At 37.9% G+C, this 12,061-nt stretch overlaps 4 protein-coding genes across 9 annotated transcripts; 2 read left to right on the top strand and 2 right to left on the bottom strand.

Moving 5' to 3' along the window:
* Positions 1 to 167: 167 nt before the first annotated feature.
* Positions 168 to 1,817, top strand: LOC113682323 (activated RNA polymerase II transcriptional coactivator p15). Its single transcript, XM_027199487.2, has 5 exons — positions 168 to 330; positions 426 to 503; positions 1,074 to 1,182; positions 1,309 to 1,407; positions 1,606 to 1,817. The coding sequence occupies exons 1-4, from the start codon at positions 268 to 270 to the stop codon at positions 1,389 to 1,391; spliced, it is 333 nt and encodes a 110-aa protein (XP_027055288.2). The 5' UTR covers positions 168 to 267; the 3' UTR covers positions 1,392 to 1,407; positions 1,606 to 1,817.
* A 905-nt stretch (positions 1,818 to 2,722) lies between these two features.
* Positions 2,723 to 4,969, top strand: LOC113682309 (uncharacterized). Its single transcript, XM_027199472.2, has one exon. It carries the CDS (start codon positions 2,723 to 2,725, stop codon positions 4,166 to 4,168), a length of 1,446 nt encoding a protein of 481 aa, XP_027055273.2. The 3' UTR covers positions 4,169 to 4,969.
* Positions 4,432 to 9,016, bottom strand: LOC113682310 (uncharacterized). 6 transcript variants are annotated; one of them, XM_027199473.2, is made up of 10 exons: positions 8,622 to 9,016; positions 8,136 to 8,210; positions 7,801 to 7,850; positions 7,450 to 7,507; positions 6,804 to 7,034; positions 6,539 to 6,711; positions 6,282 to 6,423; positions 6,039 to 6,146; positions 5,277 to 5,405; positions 4,432 to 5,079 (listed from the first exon to the last, which is right to left on the bottom strand). In XM_027199473.2, the coding sequence occupies exons 1-10, from the start codon at positions 8,661 to 8,663 to the stop codon at positions 4,945 to 4,947; spliced, it is 1,143 nt and encodes a 380-aa protein (XP_027055274.2). In that variant the 5' UTR covers positions 8,664 to 9,016; the 3' UTR covers positions 4,432 to 4,944. The 6 variants fall into 6 exon arrangements, with proteins under 6 accessions (XP_027055274.2, XP_027055275.2, XP_089059188.1 ...); XM_027199474.2 differs by having other exon boundaries at positions 8,136 to 8,207; positions 8,622 to 8,687; XM_089203062.1 differs by lacking the exon at positions 7,801 to 7,850 and having other exon boundaries at positions 8,622 to 8,694.
* A 425-nt stretch (positions 9,017 to 9,441) lies between these two features.
* On the bottom strand, positions 9,442 to 12,044 carry LOC113682289 (pyroglutamyl-peptidase 1). The gene is made up of 6 exons (XM_027199447.2): positions 11,964 to 12,044; positions 11,330 to 11,382; positions 11,073 to 11,189; positions 10,589 to 10,715; positions 10,184 to 10,289; positions 9,442 to 10,067 (listed from the first exon to the last, which is right to left on the bottom strand). The coding sequence occupies exons 1-6, from the start codon at positions 11,995 to 11,997 to the stop codon at positions 9,905 to 9,907; spliced, it is 600 nt and encodes a 199-aa protein (XP_027055248.2). The 5' UTR covers positions 11,998 to 12,044; the 3' UTR covers positions 9,442 to 9,904.
* Positions 12,045 to 12,061: the final 17 nt, after the last annotated feature.

The following is a 12,061-nucleotide window of genomic DNA, read 5'->3' as shown; positions in this document are numbered from 1 at the left end:
TCCCGACCATTATTTGAGCCTAGAACACCAAACGTATGTTGTAATGTGGACTAGAATGTCGAGGTGGACTGGATTCCTATTAGAGTTAGAGTCGAGTTATGCTAAGAAGACGCATAGAATGTCGTGACGGTCCACGGTTGACAAAGACTGGGCTGGAGTGGGAGGTTACCTAGTTATTGGCGCGCATTTTCTTGGAACCCAGACAGACTGAAATAGGTGAATTGAGTTGCTGTTCTAAGTCCTTGTAAAATTACTTGCTTTCGCATTATGTCGAAAAGAGTTACATCGAAGCCAACTGTATCAGATAGTAGCGATTCAGATGAAGAAGAGGTAGGCGCTTGTAAGAAAGAATCAGTTGATTGTACAGTTTACAAGTTGTAAACTCAGGGTTTTATTTTTCATCTTGGCTGCATTTTCTGTCTCAGATCAAACCAAGAAAGAACAAGCCTAAAAAATCGAAAAAGGAGAGTGGCACCGAACATACAGAGCCGGGTGTGTTTGAGGTTAGTTTAGAGGTTGTAATACGTAGCAATGCTTGCGCTGTCCATCGTACGTAACATCGAACTAAGTGGGATTTTTTGAAACTTCTGCTATTTGGCAAACATTTAAAATTTTTCTAATCGTAAGAAGATAGATTGATTTTTAGATTTGGGTGGAAAAAGGTTGGATTTCCTTTCCCTCTTCTTGCCTCACGTGAAGGCATCGTTGAGCGAAGGTATGGCTTAGGGAAGAGAGGGTGGGGTGGGGGAGTTTTGTTTGCGTAAGAAATTGTATGCGTTTTGAGGTTTAGGGATTAGGCTGACTTAAAAATGAATAGAGTTGTTATATTCTCGCCCAAATCTAAGACAAGTAGAAAGTGGTGTGCTAAAGATCCCAAGGTAGGGCTCACTGGGTTTCAATTGAGTCTCTAAACCTTTTGATGTCAACATTCAGGGAAATGTTCGCCAAGTAGATGTCTTTGATGGCATGAGTGAGGTGATCTAGCATGTTACACCTAAGGTTAACTATCGTACACCTTAGGCAGGTTCTATAACTAAACACAGTTTTTTTTTGTTGCTGTTTTCCTTTTTCAGTTAACTAACAAACGTAGAGTAACTGTGCGAGAGTTTAAAGGCAAAATCCTGGTTGACATTAGGGAGTTCTATGAAGATAGCGCTGGTGAAATGAAGCCAGGAAAAAAAGGTAAGACAAGAATATGGAATCTGAGTAGCTCAGAACCAGTTGTGACTGTCTACTGAAAGATAAAAGTCCAAGAACAAAATTAAGCTCAAAATGTCTTAAGATTTAAATGGTGCTTTTCATTATTAGGGATATCACTGCAGCTGGATCAGTGGGAAACTTTGAAGAATCATATAGCTGATATTGATGAGGCAATAGAAGAGATGAAGTAATATTTGTTAGTACAAGGTACTGTGTTTGAAATCAGCCAAATGGCTCATCATTAGTGCTTTAGAAAGCTTAGCCATTAATTATCTTGATAGGAGTTAACAATCCTAGACAGCTGAAAGACTTAAAAAGGAATAAAAATAGGGACTAAAATTATTCATCTCAATTCAAGTGCTAAATTAACATGTAATTTTGTTTGTGTTTTTTATTTTTTTCCAGGTCTTATATCACAGCTCAATGTGATATTGATGTCAACAAGTCTGGATTGATACCTAGATTATCATCTCTTTCATTTTAAGACAATTTGCAAAAGTGTATCAAATGTTGTGTTTCACAATTTGTTTTGTTCACATATTGAAAAATCCTCTTATTGTGACCTTGGAAGGCATGTGGCCGATTTTGGTTCTAAATAAAAAATGTTAAACCAACAAGTGGACAGATTTTGCCATAACTTACACTCACTGTTGTCTACCTCATATTCAGCACTCACACCTTTGGGGTCATAGGTTACTAAGATGCTACACACTCTTGAAAGCCAAGGAGTATTGAAATCTTAATATCCCATCATTAGACCTTGCATGTGTATGGGAGGAGGGCAAAAAACTTGAGCATCAAAGGTACTCCTTCCCTGATCTATTCAAAATTGACAATTTTTTCCTGCATCAAAAAATTTGTTACTGCTCCTACACTTCTTTGGTTAAAACATTGTCAAAACATTGAAGATGGTAGTTCAGGAGGTGATTTGTGCTTATCTAAGATGCAAGGAAAGAACTTAACATTATTTTCCTAATATTAAATCCTAATTTAAAGCTAAATGTCAGTTTTGGGGAAAGACTTGACAGAAAAAGTATAAACCTTGTTGCAAAGCTGTAATATGGAATAAAAAATAACTGAATATTTCTAATTTATACTCTGGTTTAGAGAATTTGTTTTGAACAGACCAGCTTAATAGGCCAGCATAATATGCAATAAAAAATAACTGAAAATTTCTAACTTATACTCTGGTTTAGAGAATTTGTTTTGAACAGACCAGCTTAAAGGAGCACACGCAATTGATCTGTTCAGATCTAATGATAAAATTTATTAACAGCCCTGTCAGTAACTGAGGTCCATAAGTAAAACACTGTTAAAGGAATACATAAATAAGCACTGTTGTGTTGGAATCTTGTACAAAGACTAAAAGTGCAATGAAATGATACATAGTCACGACATTTTAATCCACGATTGTTTGAATTGACACGAATGTCACGCCAAAAAAGTTAATGTTCTACTGAGGAAATAACCGCTGACCACCTACACTTGTTTTTTTTGAAATTTCAACGGTAAGAAGAGCGGTATGAACATGGCAGCTTCTATCGAGTTTAGAGTGCCTCAAAACAATCCAATAAGAGCGAACCTGCAAGCAAAGAAAAAGCTACCGCAGAAAACGCGATCGAAGGGACAACTTGAACATCGATCTTCTGCAATCTTGCCATTTTCGGCTTGGGTAGAACCGCATCGTGGACCAACTCATGGAAGCTCACTTGGAGCCCGTGAAGAAGAACTCCGACTCAGAAAAGTTATACAAGAAAAAGAAGAAAGGCTCAAAGAATTCCAACAGGTGGTAAAAGCGAGAGTCAGAAATATTGAGCATATGAAACGAGAGGAGCAACATGGCATGTCGATGGAGGCTTTTGAAGTGGAGCGCAATGTTGTGCGCCAAAGTTCTTTACCAAGTACTATCAGACGGGACAATTGTGTTTATCGCGACCAATCTGAGCTCAAAATCCAAAGGAGCGTGACTCGAGATTTCACAGCAGTAGATACTGCAAGTCAGCTATTGGATGAACATGCGAAAAAGATCAGAAATTGCTCGAAACATGCGAGGAAGGTTCTCAGTTCCAAAAGTCTTGGAGCAGAAGTTGAGCACTATAGTAAACTCCTTCCTGGAGGCTTGTGGCGGACGTCTCCAACTAAAGATCATGGTTTATCCAGGCAGCCAGTTTCTAACTCAGAACAACAAATTCTCAGTAGTGATTCATTAAAAGAAATCGGTGATTATTGGATTGGAGAAAATGCCATACAAGATCAAAGTTTGGACAATGATCACTTCATTCCAGAGAGAGGTCTGCCGGTAAGTGGAGACCAGGCATCACCTGAGAAACATGTTCACTTTGAACATGGCGAGAATGCAGAGATTGAAAACCAGGACTGGAAAAGCCAGCTTCAAAAGATTGATGATGCATCGGTCAAGAAAAAAGACAATTATGTTGAAATGCTCTTACAGCCTTCTAGGCTTTTGGAGGAAAAGAGGGCACATGCAAAATCTCAAGTTGCTGTGTACAGGAGGCTGTTTATGGACATTGAAAGGGAGCAAGTGAGGGAAAACATTCGAATGAGGGAGCATCGTAAAAGAATGGAAGCTCTGAAAGTTGAAAAAGAAGTTGAACGCCTTGAGGTAGAGCAACAGGAGGTCGACAAGCTAAAAATGCAAAGAGTCAGAAAAGAAGAGGAGTCTTTTCTCAAAGCTCAAAAGGAAAAGAAAAAGGAAATGGATTTGGTTAGGAGACAAAAAAAACTTCAAAAAGAGAGGGAAACAGAGAGATACATTGAAGCTTTACAGGCTGTTTTAAGAGACAAGGCCCAAAGCAGGAACATTGTTCTTCCCCCCTTGTGTTCCTGCGGGCTAACAATCTGGGACACGAACCCTGATACTTGTGCTAACAACTGTGTTTTTTATAAAAACCCGAAAGCTTATGCTAAAGCTTTGTCCACAGTACTGGCATCCTCAAACCTTGATTGATTATAACAAAGAACTCACAGAAATACTGTTATAGGCCTTCATTACTCTGACATCTGTAGAAGATCAAGAAGTCAGGGTTTTCATTAAGAAAAAAAGAAGCAAGAGAATACTGTAAAACAACTGGTGAATGTCTCCCTTGCTAAATGAGGAGGAGCTTATGCAATTAAAATTTACCCAGATAATTTTGTGCAGCAGATGGACAATTTTCCAATCTTTAACACCCAATGAACAGCCAGTCAATGAGCAGTGATATAAAACTAGAAATCATCACCGGTTTATATTTAATTACCAAAAACTTCAGGTGCAGAATGATGTTGTCTGTGAGAGCAAAAAACTTTTTCAGCAAACTGAAAAAGGTGTCTGCTCTCAAGAGTAGAAAAAGATGCAACAGCAATCAAGTCTAATTTCTACATTATATCCAAGTAGACAAATGATCATCAACATCTCCACTCAATTTTTCTAATCCAGGTAAAGGTAAAATTCTTATATGTAGCTTCGCACACCTTTCACCAACTTGCTTTGATTGCTGGCCTGATCTATCAGGCAAAGCTGCTTGTCTACCTGAGCCAGAGAAAGCCTGCTTGTAAGCTATCTTATACATTCTCTTTGTCAACCAATCTCTATCTTTTAACCATATTTGTGGGTAAAAATGAAATATAATGAGCTTACCCAGCAGTTAGCTAATAAATTTATTAGTGATTAAATGTTACAAGTTCATAATTTTTTTCATTGCAAACATACACTCTAAGAAATAAACTACAAAATTTAATAAAATGTCACAACTGCTGTTTTGCTCCAAAAGGAAGTTCATCTGTAGTCTGTTCACTAGTATCTGCATCACAAGCATCACTTGTAGATACTTGAGGTTCATTAGATCCAGGGTTAGAGCTGTGACGCAGATTTTGCATTGCCTGTGAAGTATGCAAAACAACTAACATTACAAATAGGGCACTAAATGTTTTTTTTCTGTCTTTGAAAACAAATAAGTACCACTTATTTTAGTCCAAGTGTTTAAAGAGTGCAAACATACCTTTTGGATGACTTTATGTGACTGAACTATTTCTTTGTAATTATTGAGTGAACTTCCCTTTGCAAGTTATCCACTCACCTGATAATAACCTGTGTGGTAGCCACTCAAGTACCAGGCCATTAACATACTGGCTAGTGCATCATTGTCATGAGAAACATCACTACTGTTTACTGGAGCTGGAGGAGGAGGCATAGGTGCATGTGGAAACTGTTGATAAAGAAGAAGTACTAACTGTAGAATTGACACATTTAAGTAAATTTGCGAATAACTAGACTTAAGACCTAGGCATACAGGTTTGTGATCTGACTGACAGAACATTACTGGTTCTTGTCCTTAGGAAGGTTGGCACTTCTCCAATGTTTACTATCCCATCTATTTTTCCTTTCTGTTTGCTCTCGGTTGTAAATTAAAGGACATTCAATTCTACACACATTCTAGCTCTATTGGTAGATGGAAAAAGCCCTTGGTAGATGGCACAGGGAAGAAAGAGGAGTAAACTGAAGTAGAACTAAAGAAAAAAAGGAACAATGTGGTTCACTCCTATGTTATACCATTAGTTGGACAACCCGGGTTCTAGTCCTGGCCAGGGCAAGGTGTTGTGCCCTTGAGACGTATGGAAAAAAAAAAAATGCGAGCTCTGCTTTTAGGCTTGGCTAAATCTATATATTTAAGTTTGAAAATAGTGGGTCAAAAAAATCTTGAAAAAAAAAAAAAAGATAAACAAGTAGCTATTACTCTATTATAACTTGCCATTCCTCACTGAATTTAGCACAGTTATTTCATAGATCCTGATGCTCCAAACACTTGTATGGGTTACAGTGCTGTAAATGATCTACTTACGGAGTTTGTAGGTGCTGAGGGTTGTGATCCAACTGCATTTGGCCAGTGATGAGGAAGGAACACAGGGGGAACAGGAGGAGGAGGAGGACATGGTGTAAAGAAATTCATCTGAGAAAATGATTTAATAAATGGTAAATATAAGGAACAGTAGACAGTCAGTATTTAGAGTCATTTAAAGATCTCTCTTTCTCAATGGTGAATAAAAATGCAGTACTTTTCTCGTCTAATTCAATGAATACTTACAGGAAACTGATGGCTGGTAAATGGGGCTCCTGACACAGGGTATCTTTGGTCAGTTAAGTAAGGATGATGATGATTGTGATGGTGGGGGCGTACTTGGCGCGACGAGTGTGAAGGCCTCAGTGTTGATAGGTCCACATCTTGTCTGAATAGTAAACATTGAAGCTAATAAACTCCACCAGTGCTACTTTACTTTTCGCTTGGTAAAACTTTGATACTGGAGTCTTTTTCAAAACTAATACAAACATGATGGTTCTAACCTTTGTCTGGATCTGAGGAAAGTGACCTTGCAAGTGTATGGTGTTGGAAAAGAGTTAATAACTGCTTCATGTAGGTGCTGACTTGGTTGTTCTGGAGCTAGACACAAGTCACTTACTTGCCATCTAATGGGTGACTGGCCCCCAGTACTCCAGTCCATTTCATTATCACCACTCTAACAAACAATCACAATGAGAGTTATATTGAACTAGAAAATGTAGAGCACTGTGTACCATCAGTAAACTCAAAACTATGGTTAACAATTACATTTTGTTCAGGGGAAGTCAGCTGAGCACAATGATGTCCACTTTGTCTGGGAGACTTAAAATCTCCTTTGGATGGTGGCAAAAGATCATCTAAGTTCTTTTCTTCTTCATTACCATAGCCAGAAAACCTGACTACACAAGTATTGGAACTGCCATCAAGCGAGATTACCACTGCATTATAAATCTGTTCATCTTCAGAGTAAAAAGCCCGGCATTTGTCACCAACATGCCACTGAAAGAAAAGTTTAATACATCAAATTTACACTTAAATGTATATAAGATTCATTTCTCAAACTCTAAATGATAAAACATTTTTTACATATCAAAAACTTTATCAAATGCATTCGTACCTCCTGGTGTTAGGATGGGTTACTCTACTAGTTCTGTTGGAACTCACACATGGATATTGAGACTTAACATTAAGTTATAGCTGACTCCATCTCCATTGTCATAACAAAGTTAGCACAGGATTATTTAATTCTCCCTACCAAAATTGAATTTCTTGCTTTTCTAACATTTGTCCCAACTTTACCTACCCTAAGATTGTCTAAAAAAGTCTAAGAAATCATCCCTTGCACTTCCAAACATTTCCTATTTACTATTTCTTTCTTAGCATTCACAAAATAATTTTCAAAACTAACTCTTGCCTCAATTGTCTGCCCTGTTGTTTTCTTCTTGTCCTTTTTCTTTGAGGACTGTTGTTTCCTAAAAAGTAAAGTTTGGAAGAAATAATATGTGCAACACTTAACATAGAATGAGGAGTCCTCTGAAACAACACAGGTGTTTAGGAACATCCTGAAGGAGTTTAAATGCAACTGAATGAATTTCAAAGATTATCAAAAGCCTTAGTTAGCAACTTGTTAATAGCTCTCTACTTTAGGAGCAACTTCAGCTGTTATTGTTCATATCATTCTCACAGTTTTACATATTTTCTAAACAGAATTTTCATCTCTCCCCTGATGATGAAAACAGAATTTCTGCAATGTTTTAACTTGTACCTGTTTTTACCACCATTCTTTCCTTTTGTGCCACCATTCTTCCCTCCATTCTGGTTGATGAAACAGTCATTAAAAAAGGGATATTACTGAACAACATGCCATACATTAAAATCACAGGCAGAAAAGAAGAACATTGTTAAAAGAAAAACCAATGAAACTTAGATGTATAGCAAATTATAAAACTAAATATTAGTAATTTTACTCATTATAACTAGGAGGTTAAAATCAAGCTGAGCAGAGAAAAGTAATCTTAAGAATTTATGAACACTTGCAACGAAGTAATAAGTTAAGGCTTCCCACTGTCATAGAGAAAATAAAGAACAACTTGCAAATACCTTAATAGCATTTATTGCTCGATCGTATGCCTCTATTAGTGCGGTGTCATCCCAGATGTCTGACGTGTCAGCCTGCTAGAAAAGTTGTCAACAAACTCAAAGATTTTAGGACACATTCTCAAAACTAAGTCTCTTTCACTAACCGTAGACGATCTATGACTAAACATTACTGGAATAAACGTTTACGGTTTGCATTGGTGATGTGGATCTAGGTATGAATTATAAGGCTTCCAAAGGTATTTTCTTCGAGTTAAGGAGAAAAAAAATATGGTTGTATTCTGTCAAATAGCCAGGGCATTAAAGATGGTCAAACAAAATTGCATCCAGTGCTGGTATCAGCTGACGGCTGTGTTGTAACATCTGTGTTTGAGACGGTAGCCTTGAATATACAATTGTTTCTAAAGAGATGTAAAATCACTCAAAATAAAATACTAACATAATAGACCTAAAGTCCCGAAGATTGTTTAAAACGTCGCGCTTTCATACCTCTCCAACTCTGAAAATTACATCTCCACTCTTGGCCGCCATTTTACAATGACTTCAGTACCAAGCCTCGCGCAACAGTTGGTTATTAGGAAAACTTGGAAAAACTGGCTCTAGCAGCACGTGGACTCGCTAGACTGCGAGCTATTATTTTCTCGTTTTGCCACTCAGCTTTCTGAGATTTTGCTCTGATGTTCACCGTCATCCTCAACTAATGTGGGTATTACTTAAGGTGGTGAGGATCTGGTAGTAACAGTTGGTCATATATGTGATTGTCCGGGTCAGGGTATCATGGTTAGCTCTGAGAAGGTTCGTTGTACAAGAAAGTGACGAAGTTTTAACCAGTTTCACCGGTCTTCATCATCAAGAAGAACCGTCAGTTAATGTTCACAACTCCCGAAAGTCATGTGGCCGAAAGTCATGTGGCCTGGAACCTGAGTCACGTCAACCGAAATTTTAGTCATGTTACTTTTCACTTCAGGCGACACGACTAAGATTTCGGGAGACGAGACTAACGTTCCGGGCAAATTGACTTTGGAGAAGACGACTTTCCTGCGATTTGGCCTGTTACCGATTGAGGACTTCCCTCACCTACACGATAAATTAAATGTATTCAAGTGTGGAATAAATCATCAGTAGAAATAGAAGCCTAAAAATCTTATCCAAATACAACTTTACTTGCAAATGGTATTCCCCTATTCACCTCCAAAATAAACCGCACTGCGATAAGGAGGCCCTAAGATATAATATATATCTCATGAAGATAACAATTACTTGATGGGTTTGAGCAGATCGACAAGAATCAAAATGCTTGACAGTTCTCACTATCAAAACACAATCCAATCTTTGTTTATTAGGAATCCTTTTAAGACTATTTTCTGAGCTATAGGCCCCTGTGTACAAGTACGAGAGGTCTTGCTTCAGATATGGTAGCTATAAGCTGTGTGCTTATGGCTGCCTAATTAGAATTAAGATCATGGCACAAAAGTATAACAAATAATATGGCCAACTACTGTTATGCTGGACAACTGTCGTGTTCATTCTTTTCCTTAGCTTGTCATGCAAAATAGCAAAATTGTAGCAGCAACGGTAGTACTCCATTGCAGACAATTTAATAGTATTATAATGATGTGATATCAGCTTTGTATAACTGTTCTCAATTCTGTTTTTCTGCAAGATTGTTTTATAATTACAGAATAGAAAAATACAATGGTATTGTTCAAGATGTCCAAACAACTATTTTGAGCAATCCTTCCCCCCTCAACAGGCTTGAAAGACTAGTTCCACTAGCTGATTTGCTTTAGCATAGCAAAGATAATTAGTCTTAGTGAGATTACTAGATCCTCAAGGCTATAGGGTGAGTCTGCACGTGGTACATGAACAAATGCCACAGTGCCCCTGCCATGTCCAAGATGAAGAGATTTGTAGTACGAATAATCACACAAGAACCTGAGAATGGAAAGCAAAAATACACATGATTAATACATCAACACTACAGAGCTGACCAATCATTTTCCAATGCTGTTAATGTTTCTGCAAACACCAAACAAAAAAAAAATATTAACCTTCCTGCATCATCAGAAGTTCCTACAAGACATGGGCTTTTAGCTGTCATCACTTCAGAGCACAGTCTGTCCAAATCAAGAGAAGTAAACAGGCACTCCTCTCCTCCTGAACAAATCACATTTATTTTAGTATCATGAGGTATCACAACTGAAACATTTACAATCTGTGCAGACACAAAGCAAACTTTTTAAGGCCTCCATAGCTATTTGCTGACTCACCAGAGAAGCAGAAGAGGACAAGGAAGCCTGATTCTAGGGGTGATCTCAAGGATGAAGGCAGTGGAGGGGGGGTGGGGGGGCAGGGACACTTTCATAGGAACATACTGAAAAGTCAGGCTTTTGGTGAGAACAGCTGTCATCCCTTTTTGTTGTCTGCAGTCAACTTAAAGAGGAAGAACTACTCACCATCAACACAGCAGCCTTTTTCACATTTTTTGCCACTCTCATCAGGTCTGTTGTAGCCATAGTTATGACCACACATCTCCAGTTGAATGCTGTCTGCAAGACCATGGACACCCACATGTACACAGAGCTGATAAAGGGAGGAAAATCAGTGCTTTAGGTTACCCAGTTTTGACATCAATGCTACAATGGTGTAAATAGGGTTGGGTATGGGTGGGGATCCCCAGGGGCATACAATATCTCTTTATAAAGAAAATATGATAATATATATCTTCACCATGATAACAGTTATCTTTACCATTGTTGTCATCATCATCATCATCATCATTACTGTCATAATTTCTTTCCTGAAGCAGAGTTGTTGCACTGTCCTATTCTACATCCTCTTATTCATCAAATTATCTAAAATCCTCACTATATTTGAGGTCAACCCTCTGCATGCCAAGAAGAGGTATCTTCTAATGATGATAAAGATCTCTGAAGTTACCTTGGGTTTTACTTCATTCCATAACTGAGGAACCTGTTCATCCACTGCATTGTACTCCACAGGAATCTCTTTTATCACCAAATTGACTTCTTCTGCAAGATCAGTGTTTGGTAATTCCTAAGATGTTAAAACAGATTTACTGAACACGGAGATCTCTACCGTCACAGTCTGAATATGGCCAAAATCACATAAACTATATGTAAGTATAGGAACAATAAACAGTATGATAAGGAGCATTTAAAAGCATCATGGTGTACCTTGACAGCCTCCCAACTGGTATTAATTTGATGCAAACCAAATGGACCAAACCCTGCCAGATAATAGAAACACAAAATGATAGTGACCCTTATTAGTAAAAATAAAATTGCCACAACTGTTTACTAACATGAGGCCCTAACTTTGGAGAGATCCTGAGTAGACACCATACTTTAAAAATTTTCCTTCAATAAGCCAAAGCTCTTGTAAATAAATTCAATTTTTTTAAATGGATCTATCTTAAACATCCGCAAAATTATGTTGTTTTTGTACGCATTATCCTGAACCCGCATATTTACATAACCCTTCTATTCCGAGTCGGCCTGCGATTATCAATTAAAATCCATGGGTCACCACCAATTTTTTCAAAATCACAACGATATTAATGTCATACGAGTAATCGTAACCTGGTAGAAAAAAATAGCCCGGAAAGGTTTCTGCATAACCCCACACTATTCTGAAACAAAGTATTTGTCCCAGTCCAAGTCCTTTTTAGTTTTCATTTGCTTTTATTAAATACCTGTATGCATAATCAAGCAAGGCTTCATACAGAATTCTAGTACACATACCTTTGCGAAGCAATTTTTAAGTGGGAAAAACGATCGATCTGGTAGCAAATCATAACATGTGCCTCACCTGTTACTAAAACCGTGGCTTTCTCTACGGCCATGTTGACAAGTGTGACCGGCTGAAAACTGAGAAGGAATAACGCAAAATTCGTACCCAGTCTCTCA

The sequence above is a fragment of the Pocillopora damicornis genome, chromosome 4 (genome assembly GCF_964200805.1).
Source record: "Pocillopora damicornis chromosome 4, jaPocDami1.2, whole genome shotgun sequence".
NCBI lineage: Eukaryota > Metazoa > Cnidaria > Anthozoa > Scleractinia > Pocilloporidae > Pocillopora > Pocillopora damicornis.
Note: the sequence above shows the minus strand (reverse complement) of the source record. Positions and strands in the feature narration are given on the sequence as shown.